General features: G+C 37.8%; 1 protein-coding gene across 1 annotated transcript; it reads right to left on the bottom strand.

Moving 5' to 3' along the window:
• Window positions 1–1188: 1188 nt before the first annotated feature.
• LOC134680222 (NF-kappa-B inhibitor cactus-like) lies at window positions 1189–16661 on the bottom strand. The gene is made up of 5 exons (XM_063539313.1): window positions 16077–16661; window positions 12246–12565; window positions 5023–5111; window positions 2555–2770; window positions 1189–2256 (listed from the first exon to the last, which is right to left on the bottom strand). The coding sequence occupies exons 1-5, from the start codon at window positions 16457–16459 to the stop codon at window positions 2203–2205; spliced, it is 1062 nt and encodes a 353-aa protein (XP_063395383.1). The 5' UTR covers window positions 16460–16661; the 3' UTR covers window positions 1189–2202.
• Between the last annotated feature and the right edge of the window lie 2335 nt (window positions 16662–18996).

Below are 18996 nucleotides of genomic sequence, written 5' to 3'. Positions count from 1 at the left end.
ATTGGGAGCGGCAGTTTCAGAAGTGAACATTGTTTGTGTCGATGTTCCAAAACAATGAATTGACTTTCGCTAATGCTGATTAGTACGCTTGCTGTGTTATTGGGGCCAAGTCAATGGCATGTCCTTGACGGCTGCTATCTGTAGAGTATGTAGATTAACCGACCGAGAAAAATCTTTAATATTTAATGAAGCTGACATCATAACTCGAAAAAAAATTATTATTGACATTATACATCATATCACTTATAAATATTTTTGTAGTCAAAATCACAACACTATGTGTAATAAAACTCTCACTACTCACTACTAATAGTAATAAAACTCTCTCACTCTGTGTCAACTTTGACAATAGTTTGATTTGTTCTAATACTTCTAATAGTACACTGCACTCTGTGTAAATTGTAATGTTTGTAATTAAAAATATGCTTGTTTCGAGTTATGATTGTTAACAGGAACGTTCACTTCTGAAACTATACAAGGTGTTTAAACATTATCAAACTGCACAACGGGACTTAATCGCGTATTTAAGTTTTAAGATTTACCTCCGACGTTTCGAGGACGGCGTTGTCCCCGTGGTCTCGGAGAAGACTGGCTCAAGTTGACATCAACATCTTCTAGCCGCGCGAGTTTTTCGAACTACCCGCACTTGGTCTTGTTTATCAGTTTTACCCCTATCCCTCTGTCCTCCTCTCTCTCTCTCTCTCTCTGTCTCTGTGTGTGTGTGTGTGTCTGTCTGTGTGTGTGTCTGTGTGTGTCTGTGTTGTGTGTATTCCTCTGTTCTTATAGTTTTATCCCTAGTGCGCAAAACGTTAAAACTGATAAACAAGACCAAGTGCGGGTAGTTCGAAAAACTCGCGCGGCTAGAAGATGTTGATGTCAACTTGAGCCAGTCTTCTCCGAGACCACGGGGACAACGCCGTCCTCGAAACGTCGGAGGTAAATCTTAAAACTTAAATACGCGATTAAGTCCCGTTGTGCAGTTTGATAATGTTTAATAATCGTGAAAGTTTAAATAAGGTGTTTAAACTTATGTTATTGTCGCAATGACTGTGGGTGCACCTGCCCGCTCACGAAGCAACATCCAAACATTAAATATTTTATATATGTGTAGCTGTAGTGTAGGGACATTAGGGTCAAGTAGCCTTCACTTCTCCTTTCGAACGAAAGTTAGAGCAAGACAAAAACATGTTTCAGAAACAGTTGTCACGTTTATTATACTATTTACAATAATTTACACTCACATAACATACGTATTAACATAGAAACAATTGACTATTTCAAATGCCGGTACCAGCGCTGACCTGATGTCTTGTAGATAAAAACATGTAATTAGGGTTCGATTCTTACATTCTATACATCTCTATAGAATCTTTATCATCTTAAATTGCCGCATGGCAGTAAAAACGAATTCCACTCGGACAAATGTCTATCACAACTGACAGTATGATAGTTGGTAGACAGTTCCGTTCGACAACTAGTCAGCGTCAGCAACGAACCTCAACACACCCATTGAAACAAAATTATCATTATAAAAAAGTAGGCTCATTAGTAACAACAAGTCTAAACTACATTATAGCGTCTTCACACAATATTACGGAAGACCTGTGTTAGCCAATCGTCAGGCTAAAGTTATATCCATAAAATTATACTATTTAAAATATAAATTCGACCTATGACAAAGGAAGAATCGTTGACACGTAGCCAACGATTTTGGTGGGTTAATTAAATAAACGTACGCTTTTCTAAAAAAACGCGGTCTTATTCACACCATCCATTATCAGATTAACTAACGATATAGACTAGACAGACGGACGGGCTCCAATAAGGGTTATACGGAACTCTAATATCACAGTTCGCACGTGGCAAACGTAAATTTAAATAAATACACGTACAGTCACAATTATCTTTCCACTTGAAACCATAAGCTAATAGGATTAATTGTATACACTACAGGACTTATAGGTACTTTAATCCTAGTTAGGTACAATTTAAAAAACCCTCAGGATTGTTGAGCATTAAAACTAGAGCCTCAATATGATAAGAAAAAGTCTGGCTTCAATAAGATTATCCTTCAAGTGGAAACACAATTAACGAACGTTTAGATTGCACGTTTGGTCGTTGTCGTGAACGGGCCACCCCTTCAGTCTAACGTAACAATAACGTAAGTGCTCGGTCGCGTTCAATGTCGTTTACTTAATGTCGTCACACCGCGACGGCCCGCGACTTATGCGTCTCGAAGAAGTCGTCACCGTCGTCCTGTAGGCAAACAAAATGTACATTAGTGACGCTGTATCTGGCTTATTTATATGACGTACCTAATGAAAACCAACGGGAAGAGTATGTTGTATTAAATCATAATTATGTTGCTTACATCATAATGTCAAACAACATATTACAAATGTATGTATCTCGTTTTATAAAGATCAAAGCTTAGACTTAGTATTTTTTTGCAATACTTACTGATGACATTTTTGACTAAATTTGAAAAAAAAGGCTAAAATTTGGACCATTTGACTGACTTGTTATAACTTATAAACTTATAACACCAACTTACCTCATCACTCGTGTAATCCTCGTCATCATCGTGTTTGTACGCCTTAATGAAGTAGTCATGTACGCCGGTGCGACGCGACAGACGCATGGGCGTGCGTCCGGCGTAGTCGGAGACGTACTTCCACACTTTGGGACAGCGTTCGAGCAGGTACTGCGACACGGCGTGATTGCCGGCGCGCGCCGCGTAGTGCAGGGGCGTCCAACCTGAGCTGCCATCCTGAACGAGAAAAAATATCTTATTAATAAAAAATCTAAAGTCTATACATTGTTTAGGACGCTAAGAGTGGTCTTCAAAAAATGCTGACTAAAAGTATCTAATTGAGACTATTTAAATACGAAATTACGGTTTTCGGCAGAAAAATTAAATACTACTTCCAGTTTATAGTACCGATAAAAACCTTGTACAGTCGAGTTCATAAACATCTTTACAAGCCAACGTTCTAAATAGTACATTATTGTCGAGGCTCGGAAGTAGCTACTTGCAGGCTGAGGATTCGTTTTAAACGGACGACCTTGGGAGTCCGTTTAATTGAATCCGAAGCCAGCAAGTAGCCTTCCAGCCGAGTCATATATAGTGCTTTTCTCAAAAATGGTGCAAGAAATATAAATATCGTAGAAATATTTTACAAAAGCAACATTCTTACGTATATATTTTCACAGAACAAAGCCCTTGCCGCCTTTTTTTTTTATAAAAAAATAGAAGTGTATTTTTCTGCCGAAAATACGCCAACCTATTTGAGACAGCTAAATAGTCGCGGTACTAATCATCTGTTTGGCTGTTTAATGGGCCTGTGCCTTCATTTGATATGGCCATTTCAACTTTTAAAAAGTTTGGAACTCGACAAATAATGGAATTTGTATGCAACATTGCAGTCCTAAAATCGAGACTGCAATGTTTTTAACTTTTAAATTTTTGACTGACCATAAACTCCGCGCTTCGCGACCTATTTTTTAGATGGCAAAGTCGACTTTGCCGTCCATTTTTGAGAAAAATAATTTTACATGCCTCTAAGACAATGACAGTAAGGTCGCGTAAATATATTTTTGAATCGTTGGCTTGTAAATATCTTTGTGAATTCGACCGTACTTAAAGTAAACGCCATAAATTCGCTCGTTCAAACATTATACCTAAATATTATAATCAAGAAGCAGTTCGGGAAACACTAGCAATTGTTTATGAGGCGCCATTTTAATGTTAATTAATGATATTCCCATTATTATTGCTGGGAGCTTTTGACCGCGCTGGATTTTGCTAATGTAATTTTATAGTGTCATTGCCTTGCGTTTCTACCTAACTTTGCAATTACAGTCGCAAACAAGGATAAATTCAATGTTCGTATCAATCAACTTATTATTAAATAAGCTTATAAACAATTAAATTAAAATATTTATCAAATTCTCACGGACTTGGATATACCTAAAGTATCGAGAAAATTTAAAGAATTTGCAAATTGTTTAAGTAGTTAAGCATCTATTAATTACAGTATAGTAAAACGCTTCAAAAGCATAATTTACAAGTACCTTGATAGGCAATTGTTTTTACTGTAGTAAAGTGTAGAAAATTGTGCAAGTCAATATGATGCTAACCCCTAAAGCAAAAGACATCTAAAGGTGGAGTGGTGAAAAAACCCGGTATCGTTATCAGTATCAGATTAGAGCGGGTTTTCCGACGGACAAACCTACTCAATGACAAACAATCGTGGTATTTTGTTCAGCAATCTGTCACATCGCACGTTTCCTAGTCAGCTAACTAACAAATGTTGTCTTTAGTTAATACAATATTAGGTAAAAAATTGAATGGCGTCAGCCGCCAATGCTAAAGATGTTCGATGCCGACTCCGGACATAACAGGCCTTGGTCACTAAAGTAGCCGTTAAAATTATTGTTGTGAATATGTATATTCTCGTCAGCTTACGTCTCGATAATCGCGTGTAAAAGCAGAAGTCAATCAAAATATCTATCATGTTAATAACAGTGATCTGATTTTCACTTTGTTTCTGATGCTCAACTGCACGAATATGCAGTTAACGGGGTCCCTTTGTTTCCCATAAAGTTTTAAGTCATAATGTATTGTTTGTCATATTATAGTTAGTCATAAAACTGAAACCGTTAACTTTTCAGGATTTTCGTAAGATTATGTTGTAGATAGGTTGGGTTAGGTTAGGTTTGTTTTATGGCAATCCTGAAAAGTTACGCGTTTCTGAGAAAAACCAATTATGACTAACGAAAATTCGGACAAACAATACATTATGACTTAAAACTATTGTGGGAAACAATAGAGACCCGCAGTTAACATGTCACTATTTAATTAATATGATATAATCGAACTTTTAATAAACAAATACGCATGCATCGCAAAAACGTACTATTGATCATTACTTGCAGCTGTTGTAATTAGTAACCAATAAAGGCTAATCACGGTAATGGTGTAGTAGGAATGTGTACGGCTACTTGCGACACGGCACTCACCTTAGCGTTGATGTCGGCACCATAGAGGACGAGGGTGTGCAGCATTTCTATATCTCCTCTTTTGGCTGCGATGTGCACGCAAGCTTGGCCTGAAACAAACAGAAAGATATATACAATAATTGCTTAAAAGCAGTGTAAACAAAAGCTTCCTATTAATTATATCAGTCCCTACAGGATCTAGCGATACGATAATAGATATCACACGACTGACACGACATAGAAACAATGATTTATTTCTATCAAATAACGCTACCGGTGAAATACCTGCATGTTTTGATAATGATTCGGTATCTATGTCGCAGTAAGATAGATATAGCCGTTATATAGTTATAACCCTAGGGATATAATTATATGACGTAACATAGTTATACGAAAGCGATTCATTACTATCTTACTAGGTATATAACTATAATACGGCTTTAGTTTAGTGATATAGTTATATTACTGGATTAAGTTTAGTGATATGGTTATATTACTGGATTAAGTTTAGTGAAATAATTGTAGGTGTGCAGCGGTGCGGCGGAGGTATAGTTATATCCCTACGGATATAGTTATATGCCGTATAATACTTTTTAGCAATATTACGTAAAAGTATAGGTCGATTCACGAAAGCTGGCTATAACTATGTTACGTCATATAATTATATCCCTAGGGTTATAACTATATAACGGCTATATCTATCTTACTGCGACATCTACACGAGCATCTGGTGATGTCACTAGCACACCGGTAACTAATCAAGCCTTTGATTCGCCTTCTATTTCGTAACCTCGTAACCCCACGTAGTCACGGATGACTGGGTTCGATGTGAATAATACCGAGAAAAGTAAAATCCGCTAACAGTCGAGGAAAAAACATAGCGTTTTGGCTTTTCGCACTGCATCGCGCGAATCTCTTTTAAGGACAGTTTTTCTCGAATACACTAATATCACAACCTCATTTGAGGTCATGATCTATTATTATAGCGTGAAGCTTTACATTACATGAATTGTAATAACTGGGGACAATATGTGACCTAAATTTCGCTGAATAGAATAGATTAAACGTAGGTACCAATTTGGAACCAAGTTGTCCAAATAGTAACAAAACATTTTGCTCAAATAACAATTCTAATGTCTACATAACAAGATCCAAATTCTGGTAAGTTGTCGGAGTTTAAAATAATGCCACCTAAGATGCCAAGTTATGTATATCTACCGGCTTTTCTGCGTCATCCCATAATGTTGGCTGAAATCCAAGTTTATTTAAGACGACTAGAATAGACAGCCGAACGAATGGATAATAGCTACTGTTTAATACTATTACTAAGTTTTTGTTTAGTTTTTTACTACGTAAATGCTGATAAGTGCATTCAACCTTGAGGAAAACCCTAGCTGATCGTAGTATATCGGCATTGAATGTTTTATGCGCATTTCCCAAGCACCTTGAAGTGGTATAGGTACCTAACTACCACACTCAAAACATTAGAAAAATCGCATTGATGGTACCCATAACTACGTCACTCGCTTAACACAAACGTTATTAATTATCTATAGTTCGTTTTTTTAGCATTAGAAAGAACTTGAAAGAAGGTAAGCGATCTTGACATGTCTTTTAATTGAAAAACGCTTTTTAAAATCAGTAACTTATGAAAGCAGAAGAATATAAATGATCGTATTAGATTCATAATTATTACATATTTGCCGTAACTTATTTTTAAAATGTGTTTTTCAGTTAAAAGACACATCAAGATTGTTTACCTTATTTCTAATGCTAAAGAAACGAACTATAGTCAAGTGACATTTCGCTTGGAGAGGTCTGTAGTACATGTGAATATTCTACACTTTTGGACGTGAATCTCATGGTATCCTATAAAGTTACGATCTCGTTAGAAAAGTACGTGTTACACGTGGTACTCATTGAGCAACGCAACGTAGACGTGATCGCTGCGGTTGCGGTACTATCTATAGATACGTTGTGAGTTGTGAGGCGAGGCGAGGGGGCAGGCACGACGCAAGCTGGGGTTTTCCAAGCTATGTGGACTGTGGCCCGGCGAGGTGCGCGCGCGACGCACCGCGCCAAATATGGCAATCATTATTTTCACTGTTTCCTTATGCAGATGCGATGAGTCTGGTTTAATGGAAAATTTCATAGTATTGAGTTGTTTGTTTACAATGAAACGCGTAGTAGGTTCATGGAAACTGTCAGCAATAATAATTACAAGTAGCTATTGATCTGTGACGCGCATAGCATAGCGCACTCTCAGGTAATTAAGTGGAACGATGCTCATAATCGTTACTACAGGTATTTGGGTAAACCCGAAGCATTAGAGGGAAATCTGGGACTATGACACCGGGGAGCTCGGCCACAGAATGCCATGCTGCCAAAAATGTATATGCGTTGCAAAACACCTTGGAATTTCCGTTCCCTACTTCTACCTGTAATGTTTCCATTTAACTTGGGTCAAAGCTGTGTTGATTCACTATCCAAGTAGATACATATATACACAGACAAGTACCTACAGCCGGTATTAATTTGTGCCACGGCAAAAGATAAATAGAAGTCATGGTACGTTAGGTGTAAACAAAGATATGACCAAATAATGTACTACCGATTTACCAATCCGTATCTTCAATCACATCTCTATATTCAATAACGCCATCGCCAGTAAAGTCGTAACGTGAAAGAATTCTTCTTTTAAAAGACACATATGGGGTGTATGACATTGGAAAACCCGAGGCTGGGAAACCCAGCTTCCTACAGACGGACAGATACGCGCCCGCGAGAAGTGGCATTTCGAAAACTATTGTTTACCTCAACGGTATTATGAAATGAGTTTGTTGCCGTGACCAAGGGTAATAAAAGGATCATTGTAGAATGCAGATGTGGGGTTTTCCTGTCCCTTCCCGATTTAAGACGGGTTGGAATGTGGAAGAAGTAATAATATTTAAAGATAATGGTGTAAAAATAGCACTAATTTAAACCAATAACCTCGAGTTTGTTTTTGCCACGGCGATTAATGACTTAAGATTATTTTTAGCACTGGTGCTAACTAAGTGCTACACAAAACAAACAAAAAGGACCTACTTGGACAATGTATATTTGTGGTGTAGTAAACAACATTACTAAGTAAATCAGCCATTACAATCATGTTTCTTAATTATATTCTATGAGCGATTCGCCTTCCGGGTTGTTTTAGAAATTGACAGATTGATAAGAAGTTAGGTAAGTCATTGTATTACGGTAAAATGACGGTATCTATAATATAAGTATGGAAACTATGGAAAGTAACAACGACAAAAGTGTAAAGAGATCTACTGACGTCGATTGTATAAAACAATACGTTAAATGTTAGAAAGCCTCTGCGAAGAGATCGGTGCGAGTCGGCTTCGCTGGGATTTCCAGCAGCTTTGCTATAGCCCACTTATACCCTTGGCACAACCGCTATATTTGCCTTATAACATTTTCTACCCAGGATGTATTTTGCGGTTGACTGGGGTTTCCTACTGAGCAGAATGACTGATTTTTTTTAAACCGCGTTTTCCCTGATAGTTACATTAATGCCGACTCATTTTAAAACGTAGTTTATTTTTACAGATCGCTGACCCTATTATAAAAAACAGTACACCGTGCTGTCGACAATGCTGTGGATGCAACTCTTACCTGGGAAAACCCTCTCGCAATGCAACCTACATAGGTCGTACACGTATCAGCACACGTAACGCTCTCAATGGAACAATAGCCGGGGTATCCCAACGTGGGTGCGCTCGGGCTGAAACGGTCGTATCTCCGTTAGAGTTTCACGGTGAAAGGCTTTTTGGCTTTTGGCTGCGAGAACGGAAGGCTTTCACTCGCCAAATGGTTACGCGAGCGGTCAATGATGCTGGAAATACCCAAATTGCGCGTCTCACACTGGCTTGGACCGGTCCAAAGGGGCCCACACATTCGCACCTCTACCTTACTAATTAAAATTCCGCGATCATCTTAGGAACTATCTCGATCTTTGGGTAAACCCATTTATGCAAATGGCTTTTTATATTTCGGTTATTGCGAGGACATTGAAGAACACTTTGGGTTTTCCGACGATTTAAAATAGGTATATTTGACAGAAACTAATCTCTTTTTAATACTATTTGCTTTGGGAATTCCCAATAGGTCGATAGGTAGGCTCAATTTGTAAGATTTGATCCCAAAGTTCTGCGTGATCTTAATAGGTGGGAATAGTTCTGTTATCCTGTACCGAAATGGATGCAAAGAGCCTTGACTCATGGCTATGGCGGTTACCCTATAACGTCTGCAAGGCTCGCTGTTGACGTAATAGACCTTGGGCCACGTCACCAAGTACATTCACACGTAAACAATCTAATCGTGTCGTAGTATCCTTAGTAAACAGGTTTCATGCATTCAGACAATTCAATTCATAACAGATCCTAGTGTGCTTCCGTATTTTTTCTAAGGCGATCTTCGTGTGAACGCTCAAGGTCCGGATGGACGTCCTAGGGCGTCATTCAACATGTTCTAATCGTTCATAACATCACCGATATCACAAAATCAACTCAAATTAAGTCATGGATAGAAATAGTTCTATCCATGACTTAATGCGCTACGAATAAAAGAATTTTACCTTTTTTTATCGTTCATATTATCATCTTTTCAAGTGCTTATTTCGGTCTCGTGCCCTTACACCAAATCATTGGCACCAAAAGAAGCAAAATGGCATAAATATGTACGCATGTGTAAATTAGCCTGAGGGCGATGCCTTGATAAACACCAATCGAGTATACTTTCTGGTTATACCTATATAAATATCTATATAGGTGAGATCATCGCTAGGTTTGTGATAGATTTATTAGATGTTATTTGTTAGACTCAGTTTTATTAAATGTAGCTATTCGGTCCCAGTAACTTTAACTATAGTTATTGTAAGAATTGATATTTGGCAGTTATGATTGCCTCTTATAACATATGAAGTTACGGATAACAATTCAATGTAATTATATCAATTTACACTGTCAAATATCATCTTCCGTTACTCATAACATTCATTAAAATATCCACAGCTTATTTAAACATTCACAGATCAGCATATGTATACGTCTAACTTCCAGTCCAGCTATGTAGGTATCTAGGTAGGTATGTATTTACGGATCCATAATAAAACTATACTGGTGGGAAGCTCGCAGTCTAATAAAACTGTTTTAAGAGAAGATTCTTGTAGTTATTTTATTCCCGAATCGTCCCGAATGCCTGTTATACTGCGTCTCTATCTAGTTCTAGAACCATTGGGCATTGGCGTGATAAGGACAGACAGCTCCCACTTTATTTACTTCGGTCATGACCAATATCGCGAGGGCGTGACCTCTGATGGCGCTACATGTGATAACGAACGATTGCAATTGTAATATATTAGGTACATATTTTCAGAGAGCAATAATTAAATTCATCGATACCCACCTACTCAAAAGTAGTTCGAAGCTAAAAAAAAAAGCTTTTGTGAGTTTTTAGACCAGGTATATAGTATACCTATTAGTGACTAGTGCCGTGTGGTGCGGGCATCAGAAAAGCACCACCCCATCTCGTCTCGTGGGTGTCGTATAAGGCGACTAAGGGAAAACTGGCGACAGATATGCACATGAGCAAGGCTCGCCCGTATCCTTAGCGAGGTCCTTGCTCACAAGAGCTGTGCGCGCGCCACGTCGAAAAAAAAAACCTATTAGTGACTGCGTTACATCGGACGAGCTTATTAATCATTATCTATATTTATAAAAAATATATATTAATAAAGAAAAGTATTAATTAATTAATTTTACAATGAAATTTTACATCTTAAATAATTACAAAGATAAATATCACTAAAACTATTAGTCAAACCCGTTCTTTATCGTTTCCGGTGCAAAAGTGCCCGTAATACTGACAGCATTACCACGCTGGATGGCTATGGACAGCCTCTGCACCAGAAACGATTCGGAGCGGGGATCCTCTCCCTTTTGCCTAAGACGACGGCCTATGTCACGCACAAATTGTTTCGCGCCCCACCCCAGCAGCCCGCCGTTTCCACCGCAAAAGGGACGAAAATATACCCATATACTATATTATATATATTAAATACATTTTACTTATAAGGTCCAGAAACGTAAAAACCGAGAAAAACATGCGGTGTTTCGAATCTACGTCTTGCGTTATCGGGAAAACCATCTCGGGTTTTTACTCAGTGAATCAAACGGTGCAACGACCATGTAAGGAGCTTTTATATGACGAATTACGTACGTCGTGTTTAATGGTGTAGAGAAGGATATACAGATCTGCTGTTTACTATTTGAGAATTATAATAACTTTCATCAATGATGGAACAGAAACGAAACATTTATATGATCGGTTTAAGTTCTGTACCGAAGCAATGTCAGCAGGATTTCTAGACATTGCTTTGTATTTGAATAATTTCTTGTCACTGTTATAGTTTATAATATATCAGACCCATAGAGGTACAATAATATAGAAATGACACGGGGGAGGGGCCAAACGACCGAACGAGATGCACTTAAGGAAATTTCAGTAGGAGTAGCAGAGAAAGCGGTATTATTGCTTGTCTTTGTCACAGTTTCACTTTTTGTTTGTTCCCCGCCAAAAATGTAGTATGGTTAATGGTGGGCAACAAATAACCAGACCGAATTACGTAGATTGTTTTTGGTATGTTGTCAGGAATGTTAAAACGTGTTTTTAATATTGTCGCTTTGCGTATGTTTTGTCCCTCACGGAGGCACGCGTATAGCTCATCTATGTAATACTAGGTCTATGATCAGACCTGATAAATCTGATTATTAATAAAATGTATGCATCCAAAACGGCGACCGTTCTGGCCTAGTGGGTGGTGACCCTGCCTGTGAAGCCGATGGTCCGGGGTTCGAATCCTGGTAAGGGCATTTATTTGTTATGATGATACAGATATTTGTTCCTGAGTCATGGTTGTTTTCTATGTATTTAAGTATTTATATATAACATATATCGTTGTCTGAGATGAACATTTGAATTTTAATTTTGACCCTGATTATTTGTAAATATGTATATATTATATATTATTTATCTAAGTACCCACAACACCCTTATTATGCTTACTGTGAGCCTTATTGAGCTTACTGTGGGACTTAGTCAATTTGCGTAATAATGTTCTGTATACTTATCTCATCTATAATAGTAACTATGTAGTATACTATGTTACTTCATACAAAAGGTACATAACTACTCACCATGATAATTTGTTTGGTTCAATACAGCCCTCTGATCTTTGCGGTTGGGCACAGGGTCTAAGAGAGCTAGTAAGCAGTCTCGCTTGCCAGCTTTCACTGCCGTGTGCAGTGGAGTCTCCCCCATGTGATCTCTGATGGCGAAGGAAGCACCCGCTTTGATAAGCATTCTGGCGATGATGGCATGTCCACTCATGACGGCCAGGTGTAGCGCTGTGTGGCCATAGTCATTTGTGATGTCGAGCCATGATGGATGGGGGCTCAGCCTGATGAGCAGTGCTGTTCGCACTTTGCAGCCGTGAACAGCTGTGATGTGCAAGACACTGGGAAGAAAATAATACTATTAATAAAGATTACTCATGGTATGGTGTGTCATCTTATAATTAAACTTGTCTACTGCTTGTGTAATATAAATCACTCATGTTGACACATCAAATAATTAAATTTGAAGTTAATAGAAAATAAAATAGTGTTTCCAAATGCAAATTGAACACTAGTTTGTTATATTTAATAGGTGAACACATTTTTCGTAAGTGAATTTTTAACATTATTATTACAATTGAAATATATTTTTTTAAACCCTATTTATAAAGCCATGGGTAAATAACGCAATTCATTTATTTATTTTTAAGATTATTCCACATACCCAAAGTACAACAGGCAGACATTATGCCATTACTTACTATTGTATGGTACATTAGATAAGGTTAGTGCAAAAACTTATCAGTGAATTTGCCAAACACTTCAATTACTTAAATATTATCCTCCTCCACAAAGAAAGCAACAAACATTTTGAACCAGCATTAGAAAAGATGGAGAGGAAAGTGGACCCTGGCGCTAGGCTGAGAAAACGCTAGGTCAAAGAAGAAGACGTTTGGATGGTAAAGAACCTTAGTGTTATGATATAGTTAACCAAACAACATTGAGAGTATTTGTTTTAAGTTAGAATTAGACCAAGATAAGTCTGCAGTGATTTTGATAGCCTAGACTGTGCAAGTGTTATTTTGACTGTCAAACTTGTATGAAATTATGACATATAAATAACACTTGCAGTCTTGCTCAGTCTGTGCTATAGTTCGTTTTTTTAGCATTAGAAAGAACTTGAGAGAAGGTAAGCGATATTGACATGATTTTAATTGAAGAACGCTTTTTAAAATCAGTAACTATTACTTATGAAAGCAGAAGAATATAAATGATCATATTAGATTCATAATTGTTACATTTTTGCCGTAACTTATTTTTAAAATGTGTTTTTCATCTCTCCTGTTCGGAAAGTTTACCTTTCATAGGCAGATATTATTATTGTTTGTCCTTTCCACATCTCGGGACCATGGGATCCCGGACTTTTGGGAGGCGTGCGTGGGGCCGAAGCCAACAGCGCAGAGGCCCTTTAAGACAATTTAATCTAAAGGCAAGGGATACACGTGGCGGATACTATCCCCGAACGCACAATGTGATGCATCCGGAGATGGTCCCCGCCAGGTGCAAAGACTATTGGAGTGCAGCACTTTTGTGCTGCGATGGGAACTAAGGTCATGGGCTATAGATTTGAAAGTTGGATGGACTGGATAATGGGCTATGGGAGAGACTAGCGGACACCTGCCGTGACAATCAGTCTCAAAATTGTGTAAGACAGGTGGTGACTCGCCTACTCATTTAGTGGGCCCTACAATGGCCGCACGCACAGTGCGACAATAGGGCAACACTTCGGAGCGGCTGTAAGGTTGTCGAGAGGTGAGTCTGCGGTAGCCAGATCCCGGTGATCCGTTCAGCAGGCCGCCGGCGTTATGACATTTTACACTTCCAACCTGGAGCATAGGTCCCGCTCTTGCGACTCCACTCTGGCCGGCCAATCAAGGCAAGCACAGAGGCGAGGGCCAGATGACAGGGCCCTCTGGAATAGGGGTCCGCGGTGTCGCCACTCACCGTCAGCTCGCCACAAGCTGCCCCCGCGGGGATATTATTATTATTATTATTATAGCCTTATATATTCCATATTCTTTTTAGTATGGCTTTGTATTTTTAGAACTATTTTTTTTTTAAATTATTATTATTATTTTTTTTAATTTATTTATTTATTATTTTTTAATTTATTTATTTATTTTTTATTTTTTTATTTGTTTATATGGATCCCTCTCTGGGTGAAGGCCTCCTCCAGTTTTTTCCAACTTTCTCTGTCTTCTCCTGTCTCCATCCAGTGTTTTCCGGCTATTTGGGTAATGTCTTCGGACCAGCGTTTCTTCGGCCTGCCGGGGGGACGTTTTCCGTGTGGTCCCTTCCATTTTGTGGTTTGTATGGTCCACCTTTTGTCTGTCATGCGAGCTACATGGCCAGCCCAGTTCCACTTAAGCTTGAGAGCATGGGTAAGAGCGTCGGTTACCTTGGTCTTTTCTCTGATTCTTGTGTGTCGTATTTTGTATATTTTCCGCAGCCCCATCATACTTCTCTCCATAGCTCTCTGCGTAGTTCTTATTTTTTCCTTCACTTTGTTGGTGTATACCCATGTTTGTGAACCATAGACTAGACATGGCAGGAGACAGGTGTCACTCACCACCCTTTTTAATGTCATGCTGTAGTCTCCCTTCATAACTTCTTTCAGAGACCAGTACTTCTTCCAGGTTATAGTTGATCTTCTGATAACCTCTTCTTCGTTGCTGGTTTTCGAAAATGATACCTGTTTGCCTAAATATATATTCTCATCTCATTATCATAGGCAGATAACCGGGTGGAAAATTGCATTTCCCACCCTAGGGTGGAATTTTTTTTTTTTAATTTTTACTTAGAGCAACGGCTAACAGCAATATATGCCATATTATAAGCTGAATATCATCTTCCTCATGGCTGAAATTGGCGCCGTTTACATTTTCAAGTGATTCGAGTGACTTATAGATGTGATTTACCTATATATCTGTTAATAATTTGTTCTAAAGAATTATACTTACCAATAATAAACCTACATTTCTCGTGTTTAACTTTCCTCATAGTCGAAATGAAAAGTAGAGTGTTTAACTCGGGTAAAAGTAACCATATCACCCTTGAACTATTGGCGCTCTCTCTTTGTTCGAGCGCCAAAATATCTCAGGTGAAATGGTTCACTTTCCACCCTGTTAACAATCTACTATTTCAATTAAGACACATCAAGATTGTTTACCTTATTTCTAATGCTAAAAAAAAACGAACTATAGTGTTGGTAGGAACTCGAGTCCACTGATTCTAAATTTGAAGAACACTGCTTGTTTTTACGAGACTCGGCGCTTAAAAAACTTCAGAGTCTTTTAAGTCCCGCATCCTTTGTCGAGTCTTTTTTAAGAGCTACTCAAAACAATTTTGTAGGTAAATCCTAAATATCAGTAAAGAGATTAATTAGGTGTTGTTGTATGATTTCTGTACCTAATTTATGAATTATACATAACAACAACACATTTAATTTTTTTGTAAAAAATCAAGGGTTCTCTGAAAAGGACTCAATTCTCTGTAAAATACTCAGGTAAATAACAAGATGAAAATAACTCAAGTTCAGACTCAACTATAAGAGTCTCAAAAACTGAGCCGAGTCTTGAAGCAGAGGACACAAAGTACAAGATACGAAAACCACAATTGTAGGTACATCATGTAACATCTTGTAACCCTAATACTGCAGGCAGGCAGGAAGTTTGGTTCGTTATTGCTTGATTCAAATGTAATTTTTTGGTGCATAGTATTTTAGGTTATATTTTGTATCAATTATCATTTTCCATTCTAATAAGAATACTGTACATGGTCATATCATTTAACTCTGTCAGGTGATCAAAGCATCATTTTAACTTCACGTTTTTAAGAGTAATAGATACTTACTTGTCACCATCCGCATCCTGCTGGAAAATATTAGCAAGTGGTATCTGCAAGTGTTCTGGTATCGAGGCAGGGCAAATGTTGACTTCAGGTGGACTATCAATGTCGCATTTTTTCAATTCCGCCTGAAGTTCCACAACTTTATCCTCTAACTCTTCACAAGGCCCTTCCGTCAACACACCAGAATCCATTTCCGTTTTGTCTGAACTCAACAGTCTCGATGACTGAGGACTCGACACATCTTCGGGATGTCTGAGTTCTTCGGAAATAGGTCCTGACAAGGCCCCTGAATCCAATCCTTCGCTAATTGGACCAGACAAATAACCAGAATCTGCGCTCTCCTGCACGGGAACCTTCGTTGAATCAGTCACTCTTTTGGCACTCATTTTGTTTAGGTTAATCTTACACTTTCACTATGTACAATGTGTATAACACGAGAATTTCAATCCAGTTTAAAGTGTAGAAAGGCACTAAAACATATTTTCACAATGCACTTAAATTGTAATCGCGTGTTGTATTGTAATATATCGCTCCCGCTTCGCAGCAGGTCTACTTAACAGCGATCGCGTTGTCAATTTATTTATTTCGCAGTGGGTGTTGTCTTTTTATAGTTACCACAGATTATACAACGTAACTGGGCATTCCCAACCAAACGTCATGCATTCTACCATCGCGGGTACGTTCGAAAACACATCAACTTATGTAACAAAGACCGATTTATTTTTGTAACTCATTAAGATAAGAAAAATCCACATTTATTATAAAAAAATATAAATAAATACAGTTACAGTATTTTCTGAAAGAGAAGAGTCGTGGGTCTATCTACAGATAGACTATAGTCTATCAAGACATTTCCGTCAGTGGAATAGAGAGGCAAATTCAAACAATGCCGGTGCGAAGGGTTATTGTCAATTTGTCATATAGAAAATTTAGATTTCGCGCCTTTTTCAACTGACAAGATTTGCTTTCTGACCAACTATAGACGGTCAACCAAATCTTGTCAGTAGAAAAAGGCGCGAAATTAAAATTTTCTATGGGACGATAACCCTTCGCGCCTACATTTTTCAAATTTGCCGCCTTTTTCTACTGACAAGATCTGCTTGACGCAGTATATATCTCCACCGCGACTACGGCCCCTTTGACCCGGCAGCTTTTTCAACGCGCGTTAAAAAAGCGTTTGAATGACACAAATGGATAACCATGTACAAGGCCTGTTCACTTCCTAAGAAAGTTATGTCCCCAAACAATTGCGCATGTGTGCGCCTGTAGCTTCTATGTGTGCGTTGGCCTCCGAGAAAAAGTTGCGAGTAATAAAAATAAAAACATTTTTCTACAGCAACATTGCTCCCAACTCTGATTTAAATTATCACGAATTTTATACATTATTATAAAACGGGACTTAAAACGCTTAAAACTTAATTATACGCGATTCAGTTTTAAAATTGAATATTTGCTTCCAACTGTCTTTATCAATGTCCATAAAATATATGGAGGGTAGGTACGACTACCCACCATAATAAAAAATATATTTGTATAAAAAATATTTGTGACTCTGTCCAACTGCTGTGGTTAAAGTTCATAACGAAAATTTTATTTATTTAAATCTTTAAATAATAAATACAACGTAGCGGTACTACCACTTAAGACTGTAAGTCTGTACCTACATGGATTACAGCAATGCACATAGAAAATGTGCTAAATGCGGAGCAACGGCTGTTGAAGCAGCCAGAGTGAAATTCACAGTTTTAGTGGTTTCAGAAGGAACCGAGTCATAATGCATCTGGAAAGCGTATTAATTAACCGTGAAGAAATGTATGAATACAAGTTGGAAATCTGCGTAAAATGCCGTGTGTAAAGTGTAGTGTATCTGTGTGTAAAGTCACAAAACAGATAGGTACAGAAATCAATCTACATACAAAGCGCGCTCGAGCAACGCACACATAGACACTGCTCACGGACACGATATCTCGGACCAGTTGGGACCAGTGCGAGCGCGAGTGCCATCCGCTTGAGACACGCGTCTGTGAACTTTTTTGTGCAATAATGGAGAAACAAAACAAAAAGTTATTATAACTGTACAGTGGACGGTTGTTTAAATTCAACATTAAACGGTGAATTGTCGTTTTTTAAGCTACCAGTGGTTTCAGAGAAAATGCGTATGCGAATTTATTACATTGTACATGAGAATGCGAATTTATTACACATAAAAATATAATAATCGTGTATTTCGCCAACCTCGGAATCATCGCAAGATATTTTCTGTGGCAAATTTGTAATATAACAATGACAATGACATTAAAATTAAAATACCCATTTGAGTTATTAAAGTTATTATTAATTAATATTTCCATTCTTCCCGTTTCATCCTCAACAATAAATCGAACAACTAAATACGAGATACGATATGATAGATACGAGTGCCACTACCACGATAGTTTTTTGTGCATAAGTCATAGTTCGCAACAATCGCAACCCTAGAGCGACCGCCGAGCGTAGGTATGAAAAGTAAAGTACATACATGTGATTGACTTCTGTACTTATCTATTTTGTGGTAAAGTGTAATAGGTAGGCATGCCTAATGTTATTTGTATTACACTGGAAACTTTGTGAATGCGCTTTATTAATGTCAATTTTTTTATTAAGTTGTCAGGGTTTAATTTTCAGTGTATATTTCTATATGTAAAACATATTTTTAATAAATAAAATTATACAATGTTATAATTGTTATAAACATAAACATGCCTTTTATTTAAATCAATTGATAATACCAAAAACAAGGGGTAATATTTGCATTTTTCATATATTTCGTGATAAGAAGATAACAAATATGTTTATCAACAGAATTACTACCTACCAATACCCGCCACACATAGGGGTATTTCACTAGAAAAGCTGGCCAAAATGATTTATGTACATTTGTATC

Source organism: Cydia fagiglandana, chromosome 1, assembly GCF_963556715.1.
Source record: "Cydia fagiglandana chromosome 1, ilCydFagi1.1, whole genome shotgun sequence".
Classification (NCBI taxonomy): Eukaryota; Metazoa; Arthropoda; class Insecta; order Lepidoptera; family Tortricidae; genus Cydia; species Cydia fagiglandana.
This window is presented reverse-complemented; position numbering and strand designations above follow the sequence as displayed.